The sequence below is a fragment of the Ambystoma mexicanum genome, chromosome 1p (assembly GCF_040938575.1).
Source record: "Ambystoma mexicanum isolate Mex_15411 chromosome 1p, UKY_AmexF1_1, whole genome shotgun sequence".
NCBI lineage: Eukaryota > Metazoa > Chordata > Amphibia > Caudata > Ambystomatidae > Ambystoma > Ambystoma mexicanum.
The window spans coordinates 158020905-158046157 of NC_090921.1; the positions used below are offsets into that span (position 1 = coordinate 158020905).

Sequence of the window (25253 nt, forward strand, 5' to 3'; positions counted from 1 at the left end):
TGGGACTACTTTGGAGGCTATTTAAACTACGCCCGAAGAGCAGCACACGCTTCACGTTATTCTGCATCCAGCAGCGTAAAGCTGTGTCTGCAAGCCTGCATCCAGTCTTCTGCCACGCCTGCCTCGAGTCTGCAGCTCCTAGAAAAAGGGAGGAAAATAAGGAGAAAAGATTAGAATAAGAGCAAACCTTTGATCCTTACCTGAATTCCGGATCCACCACGCCTTCGAGCTGGAAGAAGCATTTTACGCGTGCGACCTCGCCTGCTGCAGCAGCGTCGCGCTGAACTCACCGGCCTTCGCAGCATCCTCACGATCCACCGCATCCTTCTGCACGTTCCTGCCGCATTCTGGCACCTAAGGAGAACACAAGAACAGCAAAGGTGTGAGCCAAGGAAAAAACAGAGGCAATAGTAACTACCATAGACTTACCTGATTACCGCTTGGGGTACTATTCCTCTTCACCAGTCGGCGCAGTCTCCATTGCATCCTCGCCGTACCCCGGCCCCTAAGGGGAACAAAAGGACAAGGTGAGACAACGGGACAAATAAGGGGAATTCTTCTCACCGCAATAGACTTACCTAATTTTACCGCGGAGGCAAAATTCCCCGAACTTCATATTTTCTCTCCACACCTGAATAAGGGAACAAGCAACAGGTTACATTGTGGCCTTATTTTATTGAACTGTGTAGGATAAGCCAAATCTTTACCTGAACTTTGTCAGCTACCACGAGGAACCCTTTGCTGGGGTCAAGCTGCAAACTGCAAGGAATCGGACAAGAGTGAAAGTCAGACATGTGAACTCCTACGAACTACATACTTTTCCGAGTCAATATTGTTCTGGAACTCACCAATTCCTTCGAGCCAGTGAAGCAACTGGTTACCAATGCGCCCCTACACTCAATGCAGGATGGAGAGCTCATCTTTTCAAACCATCAGGTGAGACTATAAGAGGGGACATCAAAGGTGATCTGTGGGGAGAACGGCGGGGATGGGGGGATTTACGCTAAACTCCACGGGTGGTTAATTCCCTTTCTCCATTTGCAGAAGAATATTCCTACGGCCCAAGCAAACGAAGCTAGGTGGGCCAGTCCAGTCCGTCATCTCGGCTCTATGCGTCACATTGGTGGAAACTGCAGCTGCCAGTTCAGATCGACGCTTCTGTGGGAGCCAGGTGAGCATAACACGCATTTATAGTTTCTTTTACGCCCCCTCTGCTTCCCTTGACAGTGGATACTGCTTCACTCTAGGTGGGATTGCACCTTGGGTGGTTCTGTATTCTAGAACCACCCCACTAAAACAACGTCCATACTTGAAGCTTTATAATAGCTCATCCCTATCCTGTAACAAAATCACTAACTACGCCCCAACCTCACTATGCTCTTACCACCCAAGCATCTCAATTAGAAACTTTAGACTAGGAGCACGATTGCGATTCAAAAACCCCCAACCACACGCCCACAAGAGCAACAAACTTCGGTGCAGTAACAATACTCCAGCTAATCTGGCCACTGATTTAGACAGCAAGCTAGCCCCCATCACCATACATGGCCCATCTCTACCATCACAAAAAAATCCTGCAAAAGACACATTCATCAAAGCAGCCTTGGTGAATGCTAGGTCCCTATCCGCCCACGCACTGGACATCGCTGACTTCATACCTCATGAAAAGCTTGATCTCCTCGCAGTTACGGAAACCTGGCTTAATGCAGCCTCTGGACCATCTCTGGGCCTTGCTAGGCCAAATGACTATGCTATCATAAGATGCGATAGAAACACCAACCAAGTGAAGGGAGGCCGACTTGCCCTCATCTTCAGAAACACCTACAACAGAGTCATTCAGGATGCTCAAATTCCCTCTGCCGAATCCCTGTCCATCAAACTGCCACTATCACCTAACCACAAACAGTGCACCTTATCTACCGACCACCAGGACCCATTTCCTCATTCATAGAGGATATTGTATCCCTTGTATCCACCGACACTAAACCTAATTCACAAACTATCCTACTAGGGGACTTCAACCTTGGTTTTAATGACCCCACGAATAATGCCGTGATCTAGCTAACGCCCTATCAGACTTGGGTCATACCCATATTATTCATGAGCCCACACATTTCAAAGGAAGAACATTGGACTGGCTCACCAACCTTAACTGCTCGCTCTATCTTCTATCCAATGATCCATGTATTTGGTCGGATAATCATAAAATAACCTTTTCCATCAAAGCCAACACACAACACCCTGCTCCTATCATCGCTCCAGCCACCCGCACTAGAAATAAGACATTACACCAGATAAACTCCTACCGCTATTACTTCGCCTTCTTGACAACGTGGCCACCTCTGACCCCACAGTCTTAGTAGACATTTACAATCGGGCAATACTGAAAGCCTTGAATACCATAGCCCCCCCTTAAAATTGCGGAAACCTAAACCACAACGTCACCTGAATAGATGGTTCACGCCGCATCTTGGAGAACTACGTAAAACTAAGAGAACTGCCGAAGCACATTGGAAAAAGTGCCCTTAATAAAAATGAACTAATTCTAGAAACTTCTAGCTATAAACAAGCTATTATACTTGCCAAAAAAGACACCTATAACAAAAGGATCGAACAAGCGGAATCTAACACAAAAGAACTTTTTAAGATTCTAAAAGAATTGGAATCCCCGATTGCCCCTATTGATAAATGTGTCACAGATGCACTATGGTGCAGCAACATCCAGAAGGCACTTCTAGATAAAATAGCCCGTTTACAATCTAAAATCAATGCGAAAAAAGACCTGTTACTCGCTGACCCTGATCACAAACAACTTCCTTACAAGTCACCTACCTTTGAGCGAACCTGTAAACCATTTAGTTTCTCACCCCTCTCAATTTGGGAAGTAGAAAACATAATTGGGAAACTTAAACCATCGAATTGCCAAGGCGACGCTTGTCCTGCTCCGATTATCAAAGCAGCAGCTCATGAACTGGCACCATTCATTACTAACATTATCAACGCCTCCTTCAAAACGGAAGTAGTGCCTGATACCTAAGACACCTGGGTCATCCCACTAATCAAAAAACCCACTCTTGACCCAGCCAACCCGTCTATAGGCCGATAACTGTACCCTTCTTACTAAAGATACTAGATAGAGCAGCCTACCTGCAAATGCAGGCTTATCTAGAAACAATCTTCTGGGACTAAGGCAATCCGGCTTCCGACCTAGACATGGCACGGAAACTGCCCTAATTGATCTCACTACTCAGATTAAAATTTTAAGACAATGGCAAACTAGCACTGCTCTTATTGCTTGATCTGTCGGAAGCTTTTGACTTGGTCAACCACCAAACGCTTTGCCGCCACCTGAAATCTGTAGCTCACCTTTCCAACGCAGCCACTGCCTGGATCGGCTCCTTCTTGGCTAACATAACCATGAGGGTCTTTTCTCCCACTGACTCGGTTGAACCCTCACCAGTCCCGTGTGGTGTCCCGAAAGGCTCTTGCGTGTCCCCAACGCTCTATAATGTATTTACAAAGCCCCTTTTCGATATCCTTGACTATCTGGGTGTCACGTATACTAATTATGCGGATGACACCCAAATACTCATTCCTATCTCTGGCGACTATGAAACTGATAGCAAAACCCTCAATGAAATATACGCAGTAATACAAGCGTGGATGGCACACCATGGACTTTGTCTCAATGACGAAAAAACAGATGATTATCCTTGGTACTCACGCTAAACTAAAAAAACTAAATACTGCTTTCAAATCGTTCACTATTGATGGTAACCCCATCCCTGTCTCTAATACTAAAACCCTTGGTATCTACCTCGATGCCACATTATCCTTCACCAGACAAACCAATGCAGTAGCGTCTTCAGCCGCCTACACATGTAAACTTATTACCGCATGTAGGCCGTTTATCTCCACTCCCAACTGCATTACTCTTTCTAGAACGTTCGTCTTGTCCAAAGTAGATTATTGTAATGTCTTCTACTTGGGCACTAGCCGCAAAAATATTCACAAACTAAAAGTAACTCAAAATAACGCCATTAGGGCAGCCCTCAACATCCCTAAGACGTCGCATAACTTTGAGACTAGACGTAATCTGCATTGGCTCCCTATAGAGCACAGAATATCCCTCAAAGCTCTTGCCCTTACCCACAAAGCCAGGGCTAACCTCGCACCATCCTACATCTCTAACCAACTTACCCCACACACATCTACAAGACCACTTAGAACAGCTCAAGTTAACACTGTCTATACCAAGATTCAAACTCCATAACCCGGGAGGAGTTAGTTTCCCTGTACAAGCCTCAAAGCTATGGAACACTCTACCTGTTCCAATCAGGTCTGTAACCTCCATCAACCTATTTAAACGCAACACCAAACGTTGGCTTCATGACCTGGACACATTGACAGCTTAATATCTTAGAGCTTAGATTTACTGCCTACCCACTGTACATATTGTAAATATTACTATCTGTCTCACCTTCCGCCCACCGCCTTAATTGCAACATGTATGCTTGTACCTGTAATACCAATGTATGTATTTGTAACCACAACTATTGTACCTGTTGCCTACTGCTTGATAATGTAACTGTACTCTTATGTAACATGGTCAAAAAACATACGCGCCCGTTAACCCCTGGGCATGGTTGCGCTTCATAAATAAACCAAATACAAATACCTGGTTTCAATTTTATTTTCATGGGCGTGCCCTCTTGTAAGTCCTACATCATGTGGTTCTGTTGTCCATAATTCTATCATTACTTTTTCCATATCGGCCTCAAATATAGTGGGTGGTGCACTGACACTAGCCATGAGGGGGTTATGTATTTCCCTGTGCTGAATCATTGTCACATGGTACACTTATCTCCATTATAATTTCTCTATCACTTTCACTGTCAGTAAACAATTCTTCATCAGTTAAATCACGCAAAGCTATGTTTGGGTCTATACACAGCACTGTTCTCCACTTGCATCCATGTGTCCAGTCCTATTACTGCAATACGTTTGCTTGATACTTGTACCCCTTCCAAATCAATGGACATTATTGCACCTGGCACAATATCTGAGTTTACAATTGGGCGGAAAACATAATCTGATGGCTCTACGTTCTTAACATGTTATTTCGGGCACCACTCTAGCAAGTACTCGTATTCCATAAATGAACATGATCAAAATCGATGGGCACCCCTCGTACTGCAATTTTGTTTGTCATAGTACTTATCAACATGGTTCTTACTGGGCATACCCCTGGATTGGAGCACACTATCCCTTTTTCTGTGAAGGAAATGGTCATATTCAATTTGCTCAGAAGGTCCCGTCTTCATGGTACAGTACAGTAGGGGTGCTTGCACTGTCTTCCCTCCCACCGGTACATCTAAATCTTTTGTGTAAGCAACTTTCAAAATGGCCCGAGAGCGGGAACCGACCTTCCATGAGGCACGATTTTTCAGCTCCCGAATCCACCATAAAGATGAACTGTTTGTTGCCTATCTCCTTACCCACCAGTGGTTACTATTCTGCACGTAGGGTAGTTGATAGGTCTGGACACGCAAGAGCTTTCCATGGGCTGTCCTAGTCTGGATATGTTTCTGTTCCAGGGACAAAAGACATGTCTCCACCACAGCTATGATGCAAAATTAGTGCGGGCGTGCCGTTTGCACTTGTTGCAAAAATGTTTATTTGCATTTCCCATTGTGTTTTGACCTGCTACTTGTTGCTGCATGCCTTGCTGTTGGTTTTGCTCCCTAGGTACCATGTTTTGGACTCTGCCGGGGCTTATTACAATACTTGTCATGTTGCCTACCCCCATCCATTGGTAACCCATACAGGCTTCCTGGATGTGGGTGACCAAATTGGTGCTAGTTTCCCATGGGAGGGGGTCCTTGGTAATATCCCATTGTTCGCATTTGACATTCTCTCAAATGCCCCCATATCCCACAGTTCTAACATGACCCTTGGGGTCCTCCCCTCATTCCTTGTCATCCCCCAAATCCTCCTCTGTCCCCGGTACCCACCTCGTCCTCTTGTGGGTCTGCCTTGCCATTGGGGCCCTTCGTATTGCTCCACTCCTACCCATTGCTCTTGTCTGTTTGCGGACCAGGCTGCTGCCATCCTTGCTGGTGTATTTCCTGACCCCCCCCTCCCCTTCTCCCTGCCTTTCAGTGGGTAGCGCTGAATTTATTGCTGCGACCTTCACTAATTTATTCTGAACCAACTTTGCTTTGTCTGCCAATCTTCTCTGTGCGATCTCCTTCTCTTTGATCCTCCTACAATGATGTACTATTATGCTCTGAATATCCGGCCAGCCTTTGGCTTCAATCCCAGCTATTTTATCCAAGGCCTTCTGTACCTCTTTCAGGAGCCCCCGCTTAATTAAGAATAGGGCCTGTTTCTGATCTCCACAAATCCTGCACCCGAAGGATGAATTGCGCAGCCTCTTCCTCCTCTCCATAGTGCATTGCATCACTAAATGCAAGTCTGGGGTGTCCGGCAAGGTTTTACGCAATGCATCCCGCACCTGCGCTCTCACATTGTTGAACGATGACCCATCATGGCAGTCACAGTTTAGGGTTATTCCCGGAAAACCGGCCTTCACCCACACTCCATCTGCTTGGTATCCAACTGCAGACACTAAAACGTTTTACATCCCCTATCGCCAAGGGCACCCCTGCGGTGTGCCGTCTCCAGGCCACCCCTTGCACTGGGGTCTGTATCTGTACCCATACAGCCCCACCCTCTTTTTTTGTTCTTCCTGCACTTATCAGATCTACCCAGCCTGCTGCCTTAAACCCAGCCCTGCCACTTGTGGCTGCACTCCTTCTGTTTGCCTTTTTATTTATTAATGTATATTTTTTTCCTCCTTGCGCCGCACTCCTTTTTGTTCCCCCTTCCATGCACTTCTCCCTCTCCCCCTTTTCCATGTACTTGCGCGTTCTCAATGTCACTGGGCCTAGTAAGATCGTTTTTGTTTCTCCTCTGTTCCCATTTCCCTTGCCTTGTCGCGCTCTGAAACACATGTGTATGAGTGCGATAGAAATAAAATATCAATCAATGTGTGCATTCATTTCCCTGCCCCACCCGAAAGTGGCGGGAGTAGTTTCACAGGTTGTTTTTATCCCTTTGTTCCCATGGTATGTAGTGGGGCCTCCCTGCTCCCGTTGTGTATCAGAGGCATCTGTAGTTTGGCCTTGCTTCCTTTTTTTACTTACCGTTACCTTCTTGGCTTTACTTAACATGTTTCCCACTCTGTCTCCCTTGCCATCTCGGGAGCCCTTCCCCATCCTCTGGGTCCCCCCCTTAAGGGAATAAATGATCCTGCTGCTGCTGCCCCCTCTTCGTACTCATCCAGATCACTACATACTTCATCTATCTCCTCATCTGATTCTCTCCTTGTCCATCTCCTTGGCTGTCTGCAGCTTCTGCTCGTACTATCCTTATTGGCTTGTCATTTAAATGGATAAACTCTCCTGATGGCCACTCATGTTTGGGTCCCTTGTGCCCATTCCCCTGTGGCGGCGTGGATGTAGACCCTAGGCTACACTGGGTGGAGGCGTTGGATCACTAGCTACACTAGGTGGTAACTCTCCTCCCCGGGCAACATCTGACACCTATCACACAATGCTCTTAGCTGTGTTATTTTAATTTGTGTATTAACAAGTTTTTTCTAAATCCCCAGTAAGCCGCGCTATGTCCACTGGAGGGGCACTAGTGGGCCCATATAGCACTCTTGGGTCATAAGGTGGCGGTGCCGTGGCAGCTGGGGTTGCTGGGCACTTGGTGCAAGCACATACCTGGGATCGCTGTACCCTGATGCGGGCATAGTTAATAATGGGTAAAGCCTAGTGGGGTAATTTCCCCCTGTTTTTACTGTACACTCCGATGCTGTTACTCCCTCTCCCTTCGTCGGGGCCGCAGGCCCTTCCGATGACACTTCCTTATTTGTGTCACTGCTCGCTGTTGCTTCCTCAAACATGCTCCATAAATCTAGTACTTCCAGTCTATTTTGCAGTTCCTTCCCTCTGTACTTGAGAAAAGAGTGCCTGGTGGCAACTCATTTGTTAGCAAAGGACCCGCCTTCTGGCCATATTCGGGATGAACCCTCTTATCTCTGTAAGCCATTGCTCATAGTTCTGTATTTTTTCACTGTACAAGGGGAGGTGTTGACAAATTTGCACTAGCGGTGTATCTCCCCCCATAATCGCTTGCCTCAATTCTTTGTCTCGTTCTTATACTAGGTGTATTACACAATGCAATCAAACTTTCCAGTGTTATTCTCAGTATTTGTTTACCCACACCACGTTGAACATCAACAACCTTGTTTAAATACACCTTAATTTCAGGAACCTCGGAACACATTTTACCTCAATACTTATTCCATAAGCAACATAATACGCACATGCTTTATCGACAAACAATTCACTTCGACAACATTTAACATGTAGCATGTACTACCTTCTACTGTGAATTGCCCCTCTGTTTAGTTCTAGTCTTATTTCTTGTTTTTTCATTCACTCCACCTCTGAGCCCCTATAAGCTAGCACCTTAAAGAATTCTATCCACACAGAAAGAATATTCTAAGTTACTACTCCGAGTCTACTAAATGAGACTCCTACGTTTTATTTTCTTATCTCCACTTATACCCAGCACTGGTCAAGACAATGCTACGTGGCACCGCCTTGTACCCCCTTTGGAGCTAGGATCCCGTATTCCTTATTCTTTGTCCACAACAACCTAATGGCCATATAAAGGATTGGTTAGAAAAGCCGATCAGTTTCACTCAGTCCCTGATAATAAAATTCAATTCCCCTATTCATTTGCCCTTATTTTCACACCCACTATTTCCCAATTTTGCCCCTTATTTTGAGAATCTCGCAACCAGTACTTGCATGTCCGGGGTGGTCCGAGAGCCTCCGTTCAGTCTATCCATAATCGGGGCCGCACCCCAACCAAGCCGTGACCCGCCCCGGGGAGCAGTTGGGTATTTGCAAAGATGACTGGGACCCTTGGAAACTTTATTTTTGTGTGCACACTGGTCAACCGCGGAGGCAATGTGTTTGCTGGGGGTGTCCCGGATCTTGCCGCATGAAACAAGGGGGAGGGTGGGTTTCCTTGGCGCACCCTTCTCGAACACATCCGAGTCACCAAATGTAAAGGCTCACTCCCCGATTTATCAATACAACCTCATAAAATATAACACATCCCAGTAGGGAGTGAGACTAAGAACAGGTTGCAAGATTTTTTGGCATCCAGAGAACTCTGCTGCCTCGAGAGCGCTCTGGCAGACAATAGTTACATGGAAATATAAAGCAAAACTGCATCATCGGTGACATCCTAACATAGGGGATTACATTAGTACCGGATTTGTTGGGGAGCGATGTCGCGTATGTTTCTTTAGGCGCTGCTTTCTCTGGATAGGTTGCCCAGTTGGCATGAGCGTCACGAGGTCCAGCTGCCTGTGTCCGGGAGGGGTGAGGGTTAGGTCACAGCGAGGTAGAGTTGACACGAACTAAGCTGGCATGAGAAACTACCACTAGACATATAATAAACAATCTAGTATACCTTTGAGTAAGTCTTAACCTATAAATTGCATATACGTGATTATATCTTTCATTGAGACTTTTATGGGGTACAGGTCTTGGGGGGCTTGTCCCCTATGATAACCAGGGCGACTGGGCGGGTCTTGGCACATCAAGGCGAGTTGGAGTATGACATGTTAGTTTTAGAGCACAATATACTGCGACAAGTCTGGATTTAGTGGGGGCGCTCTGAGGTGGGCTGCACAGCAGGGTCACACTTTTGGCAGATCAAGAGAATACCTTACGGGGGCACCAGGTTACATTGGCAGTAATTTTCCAACAGCTAGGACAAGGGTGTAGGAGCAGGTTTGTGGAGATTGATGAGCTACAAGGCATGGTTCAGGCTGGTTCACACACAGGACAATGATCACAGAGGAAGGGTCAGATGATAGTTTACCATTTGTTGCAAGTATTCCCGGAGCATCCGCGAGAAAGGGATTGGTGAAGCTTTCAGACAGTGGAAGAAAAAGTGGGGGCCATGAGTGCACTGTGCGTGGCGCTGCAGAGGGGAAAGTATTTTAGTATCGGAGTGAGGTCTAGTCCAAAGATGGATTTGAGGGCACACAAAATGGAAGCCAAGCGTATCCCGCAGTAGCCCAATTATGTTCGCACAAGGGCAATGGAGGTGTCCCCCGCTAATGCGCGAGCATGTGGTCCATATCGTGCAGAATGTGCAGGGGGTCCAAACGACCCCTCACTCCCTCACACTAGCTAGGAGGGGGGCTGCACGTAATGCTAACAATGCCACATGTGCCATGGTTTATCATTCTGCTCCCTGTTTTAACTCAACCATGGAAAATTCAGTTTCATTTATATATGAATTACTGCCTATCTTGCAATCATATCAAGGGAATTTAATGTATCCTAGCAATCCATAGAGCATGACCCAGGAAAGTGTAAACGGAATGTCTACCTGTTTCAGATTCGGCTATTATGCGAATTGGGAATCCCCATTACGGAGGCATTTTAACAGCACATTTTAAATCTTCTGTACAGACAACCACATAGTAATACTCTTAACTATTATACAATAAAAACAGTAATATAGAAGCTTTCTATACAGTAACATTTTGTAAACTATTTCTTTGGTGTTAAATGTGCTTTTATTGCTTTTTTGTTGAAATAAAGCTTATACTATTGACTACTACTGCACTAGTAGGTGGTAATGGAGGGCACAATTTGTGGTGCAGGGAGATGTGAATAGGGAACTGGTGTGAAATGGGAAATATCATAACTAATTATTAAATGTTTGATGGACAAATGGGGGAAAATGCAGTGGTCATGGATGTTGTGCCATTTGGGAAGCTTCGATGAGTTGTCATGGACAGATTGTTGTATAAGGGTATAGGATTTATAACTCCCTAGGTGCTGAGAGGATTCAGTCTGTCATGAAGGGCTTTTGGGAATGACCAAGATGGACTACAAAGATTTTTAGTGCTCTACGATGGGTGAGGATGCAGAGGGCTAGTTTAGGGAGTGCCTGCAGTGAGTACTGACCAGGCAATGATGGTGCACCCAACTTTTATTGCCTTTGGAGTTACTCGCGCTGCAATGGGGTTTCACTGTTGCACAGGTCTTGGCTCCTTTGGATGGTGATAGACATTTGTACCAGTTCTTATGGTGCTGTTTTCTAAGTGGGTGGAACCAAGCCTGTCCTGGAAGTGCACACGAGCAATGGTTACTTTCTTAGATTAAGTATTCCAGGCGGAACTGCCCCCTAGGAAGATGCTGGCTGACAATGGGGGCACAGTTTGCGTCAAGTGTAATGGCCTATTGGAATGAATTGGGGTGGAGCAACTGAACTTACCACCCTGGCACAAATGGTGGTGGACCGCAAACTGGTAGAAGACCTATGTGAAGCACAAGCTAGTCTGGTGGCCTAGCAGAATGAGATGGTCAACAGGTTTTCTAGATTAGTTCTACATTCAGCACGGGTCTTATTTTTTTTTTTGAGATTTTGAAACTGGACCAAATATATTGTGTCCACATAGTTAGGCACTACCCTATATGTGGAAAGCGATCAAGGGGAGTTATGCCTGTCTGCAGTCGAGGGAAGATGGACATTCTAGTTGTGTACCATGGGGAGTCCTGATCAGATCAAAATAACTAAATAAATGTGCTTTACTGAAGAATTGTGGGCTGTTGTATTTTGGGGTCCCAGAAGGAGGGTTGAGCGAGTGATGCAAGTTACTCAAGATGGTTTATTTTGTTCATTTGTAGAGCGTGCACAAACCCGTGGGCATCAGGGCACTTTTACCAGTTACAGATGCATTATTTCAGCTGTGGCAACACATATACAAAGTAATTCAGGGCATACAGCCTTCATGGTTCATAGGGCTAAAACAAATAAGTGGAGATATCGGGCATCCTTGTCTAGTCCCCCTTAAGGATTCCATGCCAAACAAGTGACTTAAACATGTATTGCCATTGCACACATCCTAGCTTTCTCAGGGTGAAGTGTAATGAGCGCACATTCATCAGGGAGCGGATGTTGGGATGCTGCAATATTAAGGGCCAGGCAGGTGATTGAAGAACTATCTCCTTTTAATACCTGTTGATCTATGTTAATCAAATGTGGCACAAACGTATCGAGTCTTCTGGATAGAAGTTTAGCAAAAATATTTGCCTTGGTGTTTAACAAGAAGTCTATTTTTAATAAGGATTCGTCCTTAGTTTTTGGAAATAAAGATTGTAGCTTAGGTAAATGAGCCTTTGACACCTAATTCCAAAAGGTGATGAAATAATTGAATGAGATGAGGGGTGAGCATGTCTGAGAAGTTACCATAGAATTTAATCTGCCATCTGTGCCCTAGGGCCTAACCTTTTTTCAAATCTTTAATCGCCTTTTGAATTTCAGAGATATTGATGTGGGCGTCCTTATCGGATAGAATAGTCTTCTAGATTAGTTACAGATACAAAATTGTCAATACTAAAAAGCTTAATCGAGGACTCTGCATTATAAAGATTAGTATAATATCTTCGAAATGCATCCGATCCTTTTATAGAAGATGCATTTTCTTTACCCCCTTTCCCCCATGCAACCATGGACAGACTGGCAGATGGGAAGTCTACAAATGTTACCTCCTTTGCACAATGTTTAAAAAAAAATGCACTAAACACAATTCCGTTATCTCCTTTGTCTGGGTGGAAAATGAACACGAAATATTTAGAACAAAATGCTGACCTGCAAGTACTAAAAAGAAATAATGTTCCCAGCAGGGAAACAAAACTGGGAAATGCCATGTATACCAGTTTGCATCGAATTCCGCATCTGGTGAATCCCACAGACCCTCTGAGCATTCCTAACTCAAGTGTAATCAGTGAACTGCGCCAATTAACAATAATACAATAACAATTGAGTTATATTTTTAATTCCATTCCACAGCCTGACACGTGTTTCGAGCAAAGCTCCTTTTCAAAGGCTGTACATAGTATCAAATATAAAATCAATAGCATGTTCATTATTGTATATACATCATATCAATTAGGCAAACACCAAGGGGTTAAGAAGGGAAAATGAACAAATATAAATGTGTAATACATGACGACAAAGTTATCATGACAATATTGCACAACCATTATGGTTAAATAGCATTAAATGATGATGAAAACATTTTTCAAATTCATAGTCAATTACCGTTTGATAAAAGGCATCCATCCGGTTCCAAAACCAATAAAAGGGATGACAAAACATGGTAAGAGAATAAGTGCGTGCGGTGATCAAACAACCATAGATGAATTAATATGCCTTAAACTAAAATAGTCAAGACTATCTAGATATATTTACCGATGAACCTTGTCCAAGAAGAATCTGTACAACAAAAATTCACAAAGATTATCGATTGCCATAGCTATTACATCCATAGCCCAACCACAATTACACGACATTTAGTGTAAAAAGGAATTACCTTAATATTACTTGCAATTGCAATAACAATTAGAGGAAATCTGCAGTAATCCACGTACGAAAGGGAAATGTTGCCCGTAAGGATGCAATAATCAACCAATTCAGGATGAACAATGTATCCAATGTCAGTAGATGATTGAACAGTTAACAAGAAAGAAAAAAGGGGAAACAAGCACAGAATTAGGTGAAAGCGCCTGATTGAGACACAGGGACCGTATCAAAAGGACATGCAGACCGCTTACCAGCCTTCCGGCAACAACTGTATCCAAGGGAGGGCGCGCGTAGTGCTGCTTGTGTAGTTAAGGAGGAAAACTAGATCACGTAGGCATCAACGTGACAGAACATCCAGCGGCGGCCATATTAGGTGAGGGAGAGGACCGGCTACAGTCAAGTGACATGCTCCTGAGCCGTAATTAAACACTAGGATCCACCAATTGTGAGATTGAAGTTATGTTACTGCTTTTACATGCTTAATTTAGGTGTTAATGTGAAATAAAGTTAAAATTAGCACACTGAAAGTAGTGAACTGGTTATGTAATCAACACACACACCCATTGGTGCTGCTAAGCAGCATGTCGTTTTGATACGGTCCCTGTGTCTCAATCAGGCGCTTTCACCTAATTCCGTGCTTGTTCCCCTTTTTTCTTGTTAACTGTTCAATCATCTACTGACATTGGATACGTTGTTCATCCTGAATTGGTTGATTATTGCATCCTTAAGGGCAACATTTCCCTTTCGTACGTGGATTACTGCAGATTTCGTCTAATTCTTATTGCAAGTAATATTAAGGTAATTCCTTTACTTTTTATACTAAATGTCGTGTAATTTTGGTTGGGCTATGGATGTAATAGCTATGGCAATCGATAATCTTTGTGAATTTTTGTTGTACAGATTCTTGGACAAGGTTCATCAGTAAATATATCTAGATAGTCTTGACTATTTTAGTTGATTCGGCATATTAATTCATCTATGGTTGTTTGATCACCGCACGCACTTATTCTCTTACCATGTTTTGTCATCCCTTTTATTGGTTTTGGAACCGGATGGATGCCTTTTATCAAACGGTAATTGACTGTATGAATTTAAAGTTTTCATTATCATTTAATGCTATTTAACCATAATGGTTGTGCAATATTGTCATGATAACTTTGTCATGTATTACACATATTTTTGGCCATTTTCCCTTCTTAACCCCTTGGTGTTTGCCTAATTGATATGATGTGTATACAATAATGAACATGCTATTGATTTTATATTTGAAAAAGAGCTTTGCTCGAAACACGCGTCAGGCTGTGGAATGGAATTAAAAATATAACTCTTGTTGTTGTAGTATTGTTAATTGGCGCAGTTCACTGATTACATTTAACTTATCTCTCACTGAGGGTTCTTGGTCCTGGCACCCTCAAATTTTCAAGTTGAACGCTGCCTTTTTCATATTCCTAATATGTATTAGCGCTGGTTGTTCACACAGGCCTTTGGACCACACTGTTCTATTGCATTCCTAACTCAACCCTTATTTTTACAGCTGAGTCAGTGACCCCCAGAAGGGGAAAGGGGTAGTGGATAAAACAGATGCTTGCCTGGTCTCGGCGATCTGCAGTGGGGATTACAAGACCTTCATTCTTTTTAATGCTAGGACTCATTATTGAACAAACTATTTCTGCTGTCCTTCAAGTTGCCTTTTTACCTGTAGAACCTCCACTGTAACCTTGGAGGTGAATGAGAAGAATAATGCAAATCCTTCTGAATGTCGTGAGATTGTGTGGATATTTAATTTGACTCCTTTGGTAACTTTACTTAACCCTAACTAACTCTAAAGCTATCACCAACTCGAACTTGTCTTGGGAGGATTGCTTATTCTTGAGTCAATATTCCATGCTTGCAGAAAGTACGGCGATGAGTGTGATGTGGCTTTGCAGGCTTGCCTTGTTAGGTTCTCAATGTGAAACTACTTGGTGCATGCCTGACTAACTTCTTCTGTTGCCTAGCAAGGAGGACTGCGCCTCCTTTACCTAATTGTAAACGCGTTGCAGCGTACTGAGAAATGGATGGTTGCTCTTCCCTTCTCTCACCTGTTATTCTCAGCGCTGCGGTTCTCATGCTGTTCTAGACGTTGCAGGAACGTTCGACAGCAAACAATGCACAACTGCCAGTAAGTGGTTAAGGGTCATTCAAACTCTGCCGGCACATGCGCACCTTGTTCTGTCTTGAACTCGGGACGTTTGTTCAGATAAAAGCATGGCTGCAGTTAAGTCTATGCGACACAGCTGTTTTTCCTTTTTGTTGAAAACTTCTCAAAGCAATTTAACTATTTGCAGATCTCTTGCGCTGCCATAAGAGTTAACACTGCGTTTGTTTCTACTCGGAATGATGCTGTATCCCCTGAAAAAACTGCTCTCCCACTTGAAATCTTCCACTCTTGTGGTTTTATTTTTCCCTTTAGTTTTCTTCCTGCTAGAACGGCTTCTGCTGGTTACTGTTGTACTTTGGGCCTAAAATGGGAAACTATATAAAAAAAGGATAACTCTCATGCAAGGCTGTTAAAGAAATTTCTGAGCATTCCAAGTAGACTGTCCTAACCAATTCCATTCACTGTTCAGCCATCTTGGCTTGGGATTCCAGAATAACTTGGTGGGAATGATGTGTGGTTTCCTTATTTTTCCTTTTTTTTGTAGTAAAACGCCCCCCACCTTATGTATGTCGCTGGCCACCTGCAATATCTGACAGCATCTCCTTGAACATGTTTTGTATTCTATTCCTAACGTCCACCATCACTGTCGTTGTTTTATTCTTACTGATAAGGTGATATGGATTGGGTGCCACAGATGCTGAGCCTTTAGTATAGATTTATGTAAATGTCCCTTACTAACTTTTACCATCCTCAGTTTTGGTTTACTGTTGACACAGGCAGTAGCAGCTTACTGCCATTCATGCTGAATTTGTCAATCTTTTTCAGTTTGGTCATGTTTAAGGTTTATTCAGTGTCGCATTTTCCAATTCACTTTACTTTTACCATCAGACAGCCATCAAAAAGAACAATCCTCGGAAGTTTCTGCGAAGTGTGGGAGATGGTGAAGTTGTAGAATTTGATGTTGTTGAAGGAGAAAAGGTAAGTGCTGATTAAGAGCCCAGTCTCGACTTTGTGGTTGATCCATGACAGCACTTATTGGATCAAAAGAACTTTTTACAATAGGCAGAGACATTGTTTCCATTTGCTCAATACATTACCCACTTAGCCCAATTTGTATCCCTTTTTAAAATAAATGCCACACCTCGCCTAAGGAAAAGGTTGTAATTTACCGCACACAAGCCCTTCTACTATACCAGATCTCAACTAGAACATAATTGACCTGGGGGAAGTGAGGTCTTTTAATTGAAAGCAGGGGTCAGCAACCTGCAGCTCTCCAGATGTTTTGGACTACAACTCCCCAATACCTTTAATGAATAAGCTGTGTGGACCAGATGGAAATTGTAGTCCAAAACATTTGGGGAGCCAAAGATTGCAGACCCCTGCTTTAAAGTACCCATTAAGGTCCATTCAATGTAACTGTCTGCCACATCACCACCAGTGCACGTTGGACTGGGTTTGGATGGACTATTTTTTTTTGTTCCATCAGCCTCTGCTGTTTAGACTGGCTGTCGGTGCTATGGTCTGCTCTGACAGCCATTTAAGGTGCTAATCTCTCATAAAATGCAGTACCGTTCTCCACAATGGAACTTGGAGCATAGGAAATGTGAACATTGATTGCAATATATTAACATGTCCACAAGCCAAAACCCCTACTACCCATGTATACATTTGCCTTTATCTAGCATGCCACAGGTTTTTGGTGCATGGTTTAATTTGTGAAGCATCTGTTTAATATTTTAAATGCGCCTGCATTCTCATCCGGTTACAGCCAGGTTCATCCAGTGAACACCTTCATACTCTGCTCACCTTTGTTGTGAAAAGCAGTCAAAACCTAATGATTTTTAACGACATGAATTCCTAAGTATTAAAAGATGTGATGGAAAACAGGATATACAAATGATTACTACCATCTTCAAGAGCATTCTATGGCACCAGCATGGTGATTGGTGCTGTTTTGATGCATTTTCAAAATCATCTGTGCAAATTGAGGCCATCTGCTTCTGGTGAACTGGAAAAGACAGTTCTAGCCAAACAGTCATGGTCATTACTGAGCTTTAAGGCTTAGACATGGAAGTGTGTGGGCGTGGTGAAGTTTAGCGAGGCACACAGCACTCTTAACATTTAAAATTATACAATGTTTAAGAATACAGTAATGGGCCTTAAAACACTAAGTAAAACTACTGAAGATGCTATATAAACATCTAGTCACCATAAGGTGTTCAGCGCTACTTTTTCTAGACCATATTCAAGAAAGAATACTAGAAATCTGTAGTCCATTAAAGCAAGTGAAACAGTAATGTACAACCACTTAGAAACAGCTAAGAATGAAGAGACAATGCATAATTGTAAACTGCCATATAAAAATAAGGCCCATTCACTTAAACCTTCCATACTGAAGGCGATGGGGCCCAGTGCCCCAAGTCAAGTCCAAAAGCTATCCCTTGGTAGGTTATTGTGAGTGTTCTAAGAAGGCAGAACTAGTGCTGGCAAAGTCAACATGCAAGTTGAAGTGTTCAGGAATTGTAGAACAAAGCAAGCAAAGTTCTGTAGGGGCCCTCTCCCAATCCCACCAAATTGGGGGAACCCTAGTGGGATCCTTGGTAAGACCTCCACTGATCACCTGGCAAGGAACAGGTAGAGTTAGAATTGTACCCCCATTTAACCATATTGACAAAGAGGTGGTGGGGGGCGAATGGTAGTTATGTGAACTCAACCCCTTTACTCTGATTTTGTCAAACCTCCCATTTCCATGTTGGTTCTGTTAAAGGTATAAACAAAAGGATGATGGCTGGAAGGTAGAGTGAATCTTAACCTCTGGCATTGCTCTGGGCAACCCTCCAGACCATCGTTCTTCACCTGCCAAGTCATTACAGAAGGGGAAAGACCATTTGCAAATCAGGCTTGGTCCCACCCCGAAAAGGGGCAGTCCAGCCCGAACTGCTAGGTCACATCACTTCTGCACGAGACCACAAGCATCGCCAAACATGTTTTAGCCTTGTTGGGCCTCATCAGTGAGGAGTAGCTTGGGTCTCTAGGCCCAGCAGGCACGGGACCCACGTCTGGGCATAACCATCCCACTCGGGGTGACAAAGCAAAATTCCAGCCATCACCTCTGTTCTTGCTCTGTTAAAGGTATTACTCATGCAGGGGCATTTTAGGTGTCTAGATTTCCATCTGGCTAGTTGGCTATTCTGCGCTCTTTGGCAAGATAATGCAGAGTACCTCAGGGGACCCTCAGGACCTGATGCAGTCAGGAAATGATATTTCTCCAGCATGGGGTCTGGCATGGATTCACATGCTCATGAATATTCCCCGTCGTCAGGCTGGGAATCCTCGGTAAAGAAAAAACCAGTATCAGTTTCGTTTCTGATCTGTCTTTCGTAGTAGTAACCAATCACTGATCTCTGCGTCATACTGACCACAGCCAATGACTGCCCTCTACCTAAGCCCCGCCTCTGGCAGCCATTTTCAGATTTTTACCGCACGTTCATGTGTTGGGATCCTCGTGCTATTGCTCTCGAGCGTTAGTGCTATTTTTTCACGTTTTTTCTCAAAAACCTTTTTTTTTTTCGGTCAAAAGAGCCTCAAGCTCCATCGACTCTCCATCCGATCAACGGGGACCCGTGTCGGATTCGTCTACGCCCCTCAAGGGTGAAGATTCGTCGAGCTACGCTTTTGGAGGACTCCAGAAGTTTCTCAGGCCCATCTCGGTCATGGCCCAGGAGAAGGGAAGCTCGACGCCCGGAAAGCTGTTCAGGGTCTGCCCTGGATGCCAGCTGCAGAATGTCTTTAAGGAAGACAAACACTCCTTTTGTCTTTACTGCCTACATGAAGACAAGACGCACCTGGAGAAGGACTGTGCGTTTTGCGGCAACATGTCGGAGCGGACCATGAAGGACCGCCATCAATGTCTCGCCAACTGGCTGGAAGGGAAGAGCCCGTCCGGCGAGAAGAGGAAGAAATACGAGCGGTCTTCTAAGACCTTTGAGGACGCCCCGGCGACGGGGGTCCAACATAAGGCCAAGCACAGCGAGTCCGCTGGCACCAGGAGCGCCGAACGGTCGGGCTCTACGGGCGCCAGGCAGGGCGCACCCTCCCCGGCACCATCAACCACGAGCCAACGCTCTGGGTCGGGTAAGAGGAAGGCCGAGCACCCGGCGAAGCTCCTGGAGAGGCCCCGGTTGAGCTCGGAGGGGGAGCGAGGCAGTGTCCCCCCCCCCCTCAAGGAGAAGGCGGTGAGCACACCAAGGGTGGTAAAAGCCTTAATCCATACGGCCAAGGCCTCTATCGAGACAGTCGCGGCGGCCCTGGCTCAGCCTGTGGAGGCGACCTCGGGGCTCAGAGTCTCCCTGCCACCGCGGAGGGAGTCCTTTATGCCCATCGACAGGACCCCTGTGAAACCTCCGACGGAGAAGAAAAAGGGGGTGCAGGAGGTCGCTGTGGATTCGGCCTCAACCTCTGAGGAAGAACTGATCGAGGTCTTAAGCCACGGCGTTGGCGTGGAAGACCAGCCCGTCGGGAGGGATCCCGACGCAGGTGACGACGACATCGTCGAGGGTACCGACGGGGCCCCTGACCGCCCGTCGGACTCCCCTCTGCCAGTGCCGCAAGACAACTCGGCGGCCATTTTGTTGGCTATACAGTCCTTATGCTCAGAGATAAGGATGAGACTGCCGTTACCAGTGGAGGAACCACTCCCGTCGGGGGACCCGGAACCAGGCCCTTCGGGCAGCCCCCCTCCTAAGAAAAGGATTCACCCTCCACCTCCTTTTCAGCCGTCGCGCCCCGTTCAGCCCTCCTCCCCGTCCACGACTCGAGGGGATGATACGGGGACTGACACGGCCGCGACGGGTACGGACGACGAGATTGGATCTTTTCACTCCATGATCGCCAGGGCATCCGAGCTCTTCCAGCTCTGCCCTGAGGAGGTTTCCTTTATCAGCGGCGCGAGGCCAAGAGGAAGACGGTCCTCGCGGTACCTCTACTGGACGATATTTGGGATGAGGGCCTCGCCCTCCTCAAGAACCCATCCACGACGCCGGCTAGAAGAGACCGGTACGAGAAGAAGTACCGGGTCCCGGACGCGGCCCCCTTGTGCCTCTGGGCACAGCCTACCCCGGACTCCGTCGTCTCCGCGGCGGCCAGGAAGAAAGCGGGGGGGGTGCGGCCTCCACGTCGACTTCCCCGCCGGACGGCGAGGGAAAGAAATTGGACACGATGGGGCGCAGGGTCATCTCGTCTGCAGCGACGACTATTATCGTAGCCCGGTACGACAGGGAGCTGTGGTACAAGCTGGCTCCCCTGCTGGACTTCCTACCGGACGACAAGAGGGCGGATGCCCTGGAGATCTTGCAGGAAGGTGAGGTGGCGTCGGACCACGCCATCACTATTGCGACGGACATCGCCTACACTGGATTTCGCCAGTTGGGCAACGGCGTGTGCCTTAGGCGGCGTGGATGGCTCAAGGCTACTGACTTCCGTCAAGACGTACAGACCAGAGTCCTGGACATGCCGTTCGATGGGAGCAACCTGTTTGGGGAAAACAGTGGACGATTCCCTTCAAGCCATTAAAGCGGAGACGGCCCGGGCTCTCGGGGTTCTTCAGCAACGGCGGCCGCCCTTTCGGAGCGGCGGAGGCAAGGGCGCCTCCAAAGGTTCCGGCGGCGGATTTTCCACCTACCGTCAAGCGGCCCGTTCGTCGTCTCAGGAAGCTTACAGGGGACGAGGCAAGTCAGGCGGACCCCGCCGTCGTCGCCAAGGAGGTCAAGGCGGCAAAGCCTCGTCTAAGCAGGATTGAACCGGCCGTGGAGTCGGGCCCCCACCGAAGCACCCCGGTGGGAGACCGGCTGGCGAGCTTCGTCAGCGTGTGGGAGTCCATCTCCACCGACCGTTGGGTGCTGGACGCCCTAGCCCAGGGCCATGCGCTCGTTTCAAAGAAGGTGCCCGCGCGTCCCCCCTGTGGCCAGGAAAGAGCTTCACATCCCTCAGCTTCTCCGGGAGGTAAGGGCGATGCTACGGAAGGGCGCCATCGAACTCGTCCCAAAGAGGCTTCGGGGCTCCGGAGTTTACTCAAGATACTTCCTCGTGAAGAAGAAGACGGGAGGATGGCGCCCCATCCTAGACCTACGACGGCTGAACAAGTTCATCAAGGCACAGAAGTTCCGGATGGTCACCCTCCAGCACGTCCTGGGTCAGCTGGAGGAGGGCGACTTCCTGTCGTCGTTGGATTTGGAGGATGCCTACTTCCATATTCCCATCCTAAAGGGGCACCGAAAATTCCTCAGGTTCGTGGTCCAAGGGCGTCACTATCAGTTCAGAGCCCTTCCCTTCGGTCTACGGTCGGCCCCCAGGGTATTCACCAAGTGCCTCGCACCAGTGGCGGCGCAGCTGCGCCGAGAGGGGATCCACGTCTACCCCTACCTGGACCACTGGCTCATCCGAGCCAAGACGAGGGAGCTCGCCGTGGAGCACCCGGCAAGGACCGTCCAACTTCTCACGGACCTGGGATTCTCCGTGAACTACGCCAAGACGCACTGTTTCTGGGAGCGAAGCTCGACAGTGTCCCTTCTGGCCTCCCCGTCGGAGGAAAGGACCAGGGCCATCCTGGGCAAGGTACAGCGGATGTTGGTTTCCGACGCGGCCAAGGTGAGGTCCATCAAGTCCCTCCTCGGAATGATGTCTTCTTGCATCTACCTCATTCCCATGTGCATACTCCGGATGCGCCCGTTGCAGGAGTTCCTGGACGCGCGCTGGATCCAAACGACGGGCGGCTTCGAGGAGAGGATCACACTCGACGAGAGTTTCCGACGAGCGATCCGGTGGTGGGGCACCCGCGCGCATCTGACGGTGGGCATGGACTTCCAGACCCCAGGCCACCAGGAGACAGTGACCACGGATGCCTCCCTGGAAGGGTGGGGAGCGCAAACCGAAAATCTACACGCAAGGGGCCTTTGGCTCCCGACGGAGAAGTCCCTCCATATCAACGTCCTGGAGCTCAGTGCAGTGTTTTGGGCCCTCAGGTCCTTCCTTCCGTCCCTCAAGGGCAAGGTGGTGAGGATCTTCACTGACAACACCACCATGTTTTACATCAGGAAACAGGGCGGAACCAGGTCCCCAGCGCTGTCCAAGGAGGCGCAGGACCTGTGGCATTGGGCCGTCGCCCAAAGGATGTTTCTGGTGCCGTTTCATCTGGCAGGGATAAAAGAACACCATCGCCGACTCACTCAGCAGGGAGCTGCGCTCGTGCCACGAGTGGGAACTACGGCAGGATCTAGTGGATCGCCTCTTCCGACGGTGGGGCACACCCCAGATCGACCTGTTCGCGACGGCGACGAACTCCAAGTGCCGGAGGTTCGCCAGCAGGTTTCCCCAGCCGAGGAGCATGGGCGATGCTTTCTCGTTCCCCTGGGAGGGTCTGTTCCTATACGCGTTCCCTCCATTGCCACTACTGATCCGGCTCATCAACCAGCTCAAGAGGTCACGGTGCAGGATGATCCTCGTCGCACCTGCGTGGCCGAGGCAGATATGGTTCCAGGACCTTCTGGACTTGTCAGCGTCCCCGTCAATCAAGCTGCCAGTGGACGCGGATCTGCTCTCCAGGGAAGGAGGCGCCATCCTCCACCACGACCCGAAGTCGCTGAACTTGCAGGCCTGGCTCCTGCAGCGCTAGAGTTTGGAGGATACGACATACCGGCCGACTGCAGAGAGGTTCTTGCAAAGGCCAGGGCGTCCTCAACTCTTAAATGCTACGGACACAAATGGAAGAGGTTCTCTGTCTGGTGCCACGCACAGAAGCGTAACCCTCTAAGGATTACGGCTCCCCAAGTACTGCCGTACCTGCTGACGCTGGCCAAAGCTGGACTGGCACACGCGTCCAAGATTCATCTTGCTGCGATCTCCCGATACACCAGAACCACGGGGAGGACGTCCTTGTGGTCTCGTCTGGTGAAAGAGTTCATGAAGGGACTGTTCAGATCGTTCCCGCCGGTGAAGGCTCCAGCCCCGGCGTGGGAGCTCAACGTGGTGCTGACCAAGCTCATGGGACCTCCGTTCGAGCCTCTGCACTCGGCCCCATTGAAGTTCCTGTCGTGGAAAACAGCGTTTCTTGTGGCCATCACCTCCGCACAACGGGTGGGAGAGATCCAGGCCCTTTCCTGCAAGGCCCCGTACTTGACTTTTCACGACACGAGGGTGGTGCTCAGGACGCACCCCTCCTTCATGCCCAAGGTGCCGTCGGACTTCCATCTCAACGAACCCTTGGTGTTGCCTGTGTTTTTCCCGTCGCCTTCGTCGCCGGCTGAGAGGACTTTGCACTCGCTGGATGTGGCTAGAGCGCTGAAGTTCTACGTGGACCGCACAAAGTGTTTTCGGAAGACGTCACAACTCTTTGTGAACTTTGGACCTGTCAATCAGGGGAAGGCTCTCTCGAAGGCTTCCATTTCCAGATGGCTCTCCGGCTGTATCATGTACTGTCACCGGTTGGCAAACCGACCGCTGCCTGGCCGTCCGAGAGCACATTCCACCAGAGCGATCGCAGCTACCACGGCGTTCCTATCTGGTGTGCCCCTGCTGGACATTTGCAGGGCTGCTACGTGGAGGTCGACGCACACCTTCACGAAATTCTACTGCGTCGATCGGGATTCCAGGGAGGAGTACAGGGTCGGCCAAGCAGTGCTGCGCAACCTGTTCGCCTGAGGTGATCCTGGTGAGGAGGTAAGATTGATTAATGTTGAGTTTGTGATGCTTAATGTTGAGCCTTTGCCACCTCCCGTGGTTGTGCATGGTGGGTACTGCTATGTATTCTTTATTCATGAGCATGTGAATCCATGCCAGACCCCATGCTGGAGAAGGAACAAGTTACTTACCTGTAACTGTTGTTCTCCAGCATGGGTCTGGCATGGATTCACATGCGAACCCTCCCGCCTACCCCTCTTCACTTGGTCATACTGCCACTTCACGTGCTTCCAAATCTGAAGATGGCTTCCAGAGGCGGGGCTTAGGTAGAGGGCAGTCATTGGCTGTGGTCAGTATGACGCAGAGATCAGTGATTGGTTACTACTACGAAAGACAGATCAGAAACGAAACTGATACTGGTTTTTTCTTTACCGAGGATTCCCAGCCTGACGGGGAATATTCATGAGCATGTGAATCCATGCCAGACCCATGCTGGAGAACAACAGTTACAGGTAAGTAACTTGTTCCACGCATGATGAAGCCGCAAGCTGAGCAGCAGACGCAAAGCAGATCCTGTAAGGTCACTCTTCATGCTGGAGGTAGGCAAAGGTCTCTTGTGCGACAAGATAAGTCATGGGATTCCTAAGTCCGAACTCAAGACAGCGACTGATGCAACAAAAGTATGCTGGGGAGCTGGTCAGTGTGCAGGGAGGTACGGGACACTTCCTGCTTCAAAAGGCAGGATCAGGTAGTCGAGACCAGGAATTGAAGCACTGTCCTTATGGAGATCAGACAAATTAGCAGGGCTTTGCTGGGACCTGGCTGGAGGCAATGCTGTCTGCAGCGACAATCCCTCGTTCTTCAGCCAGATGCTGCTTTTTGTAGGTGATGTGGCTCCAATGATCCGAATGGCTGCATACGTTCTCATTCTTATCCTAGGTTTGAGCTGGAGTAGTCCCCAAGCCAA

The 25253-nt window shown here is 47.5% G+C and overlaps 1 protein-coding gene across 2 annotated transcripts in view; it reads left to right on the forward strand.

The window, feature by feature from the left end:
• The window catches only part of YBX2 (Y-box binding protein 2), an 889269-nt gene that overhangs the window by 80783 nt on the left and 783233 nt on the right, over window positions 1-25253 (forward strand). For both annotated transcript variants that reach the window (XM_069645782.1, XM_069645789.1), the window contains exon 4: window positions 16502-16591. In XM_069645782.1, the coding sequence (XP_069501883.1) occupies window positions 16502-16591 (90 nt within the window). The remainder of the gene's footprint in view (window positions 1-16501; window positions 16592-25253) is intronic.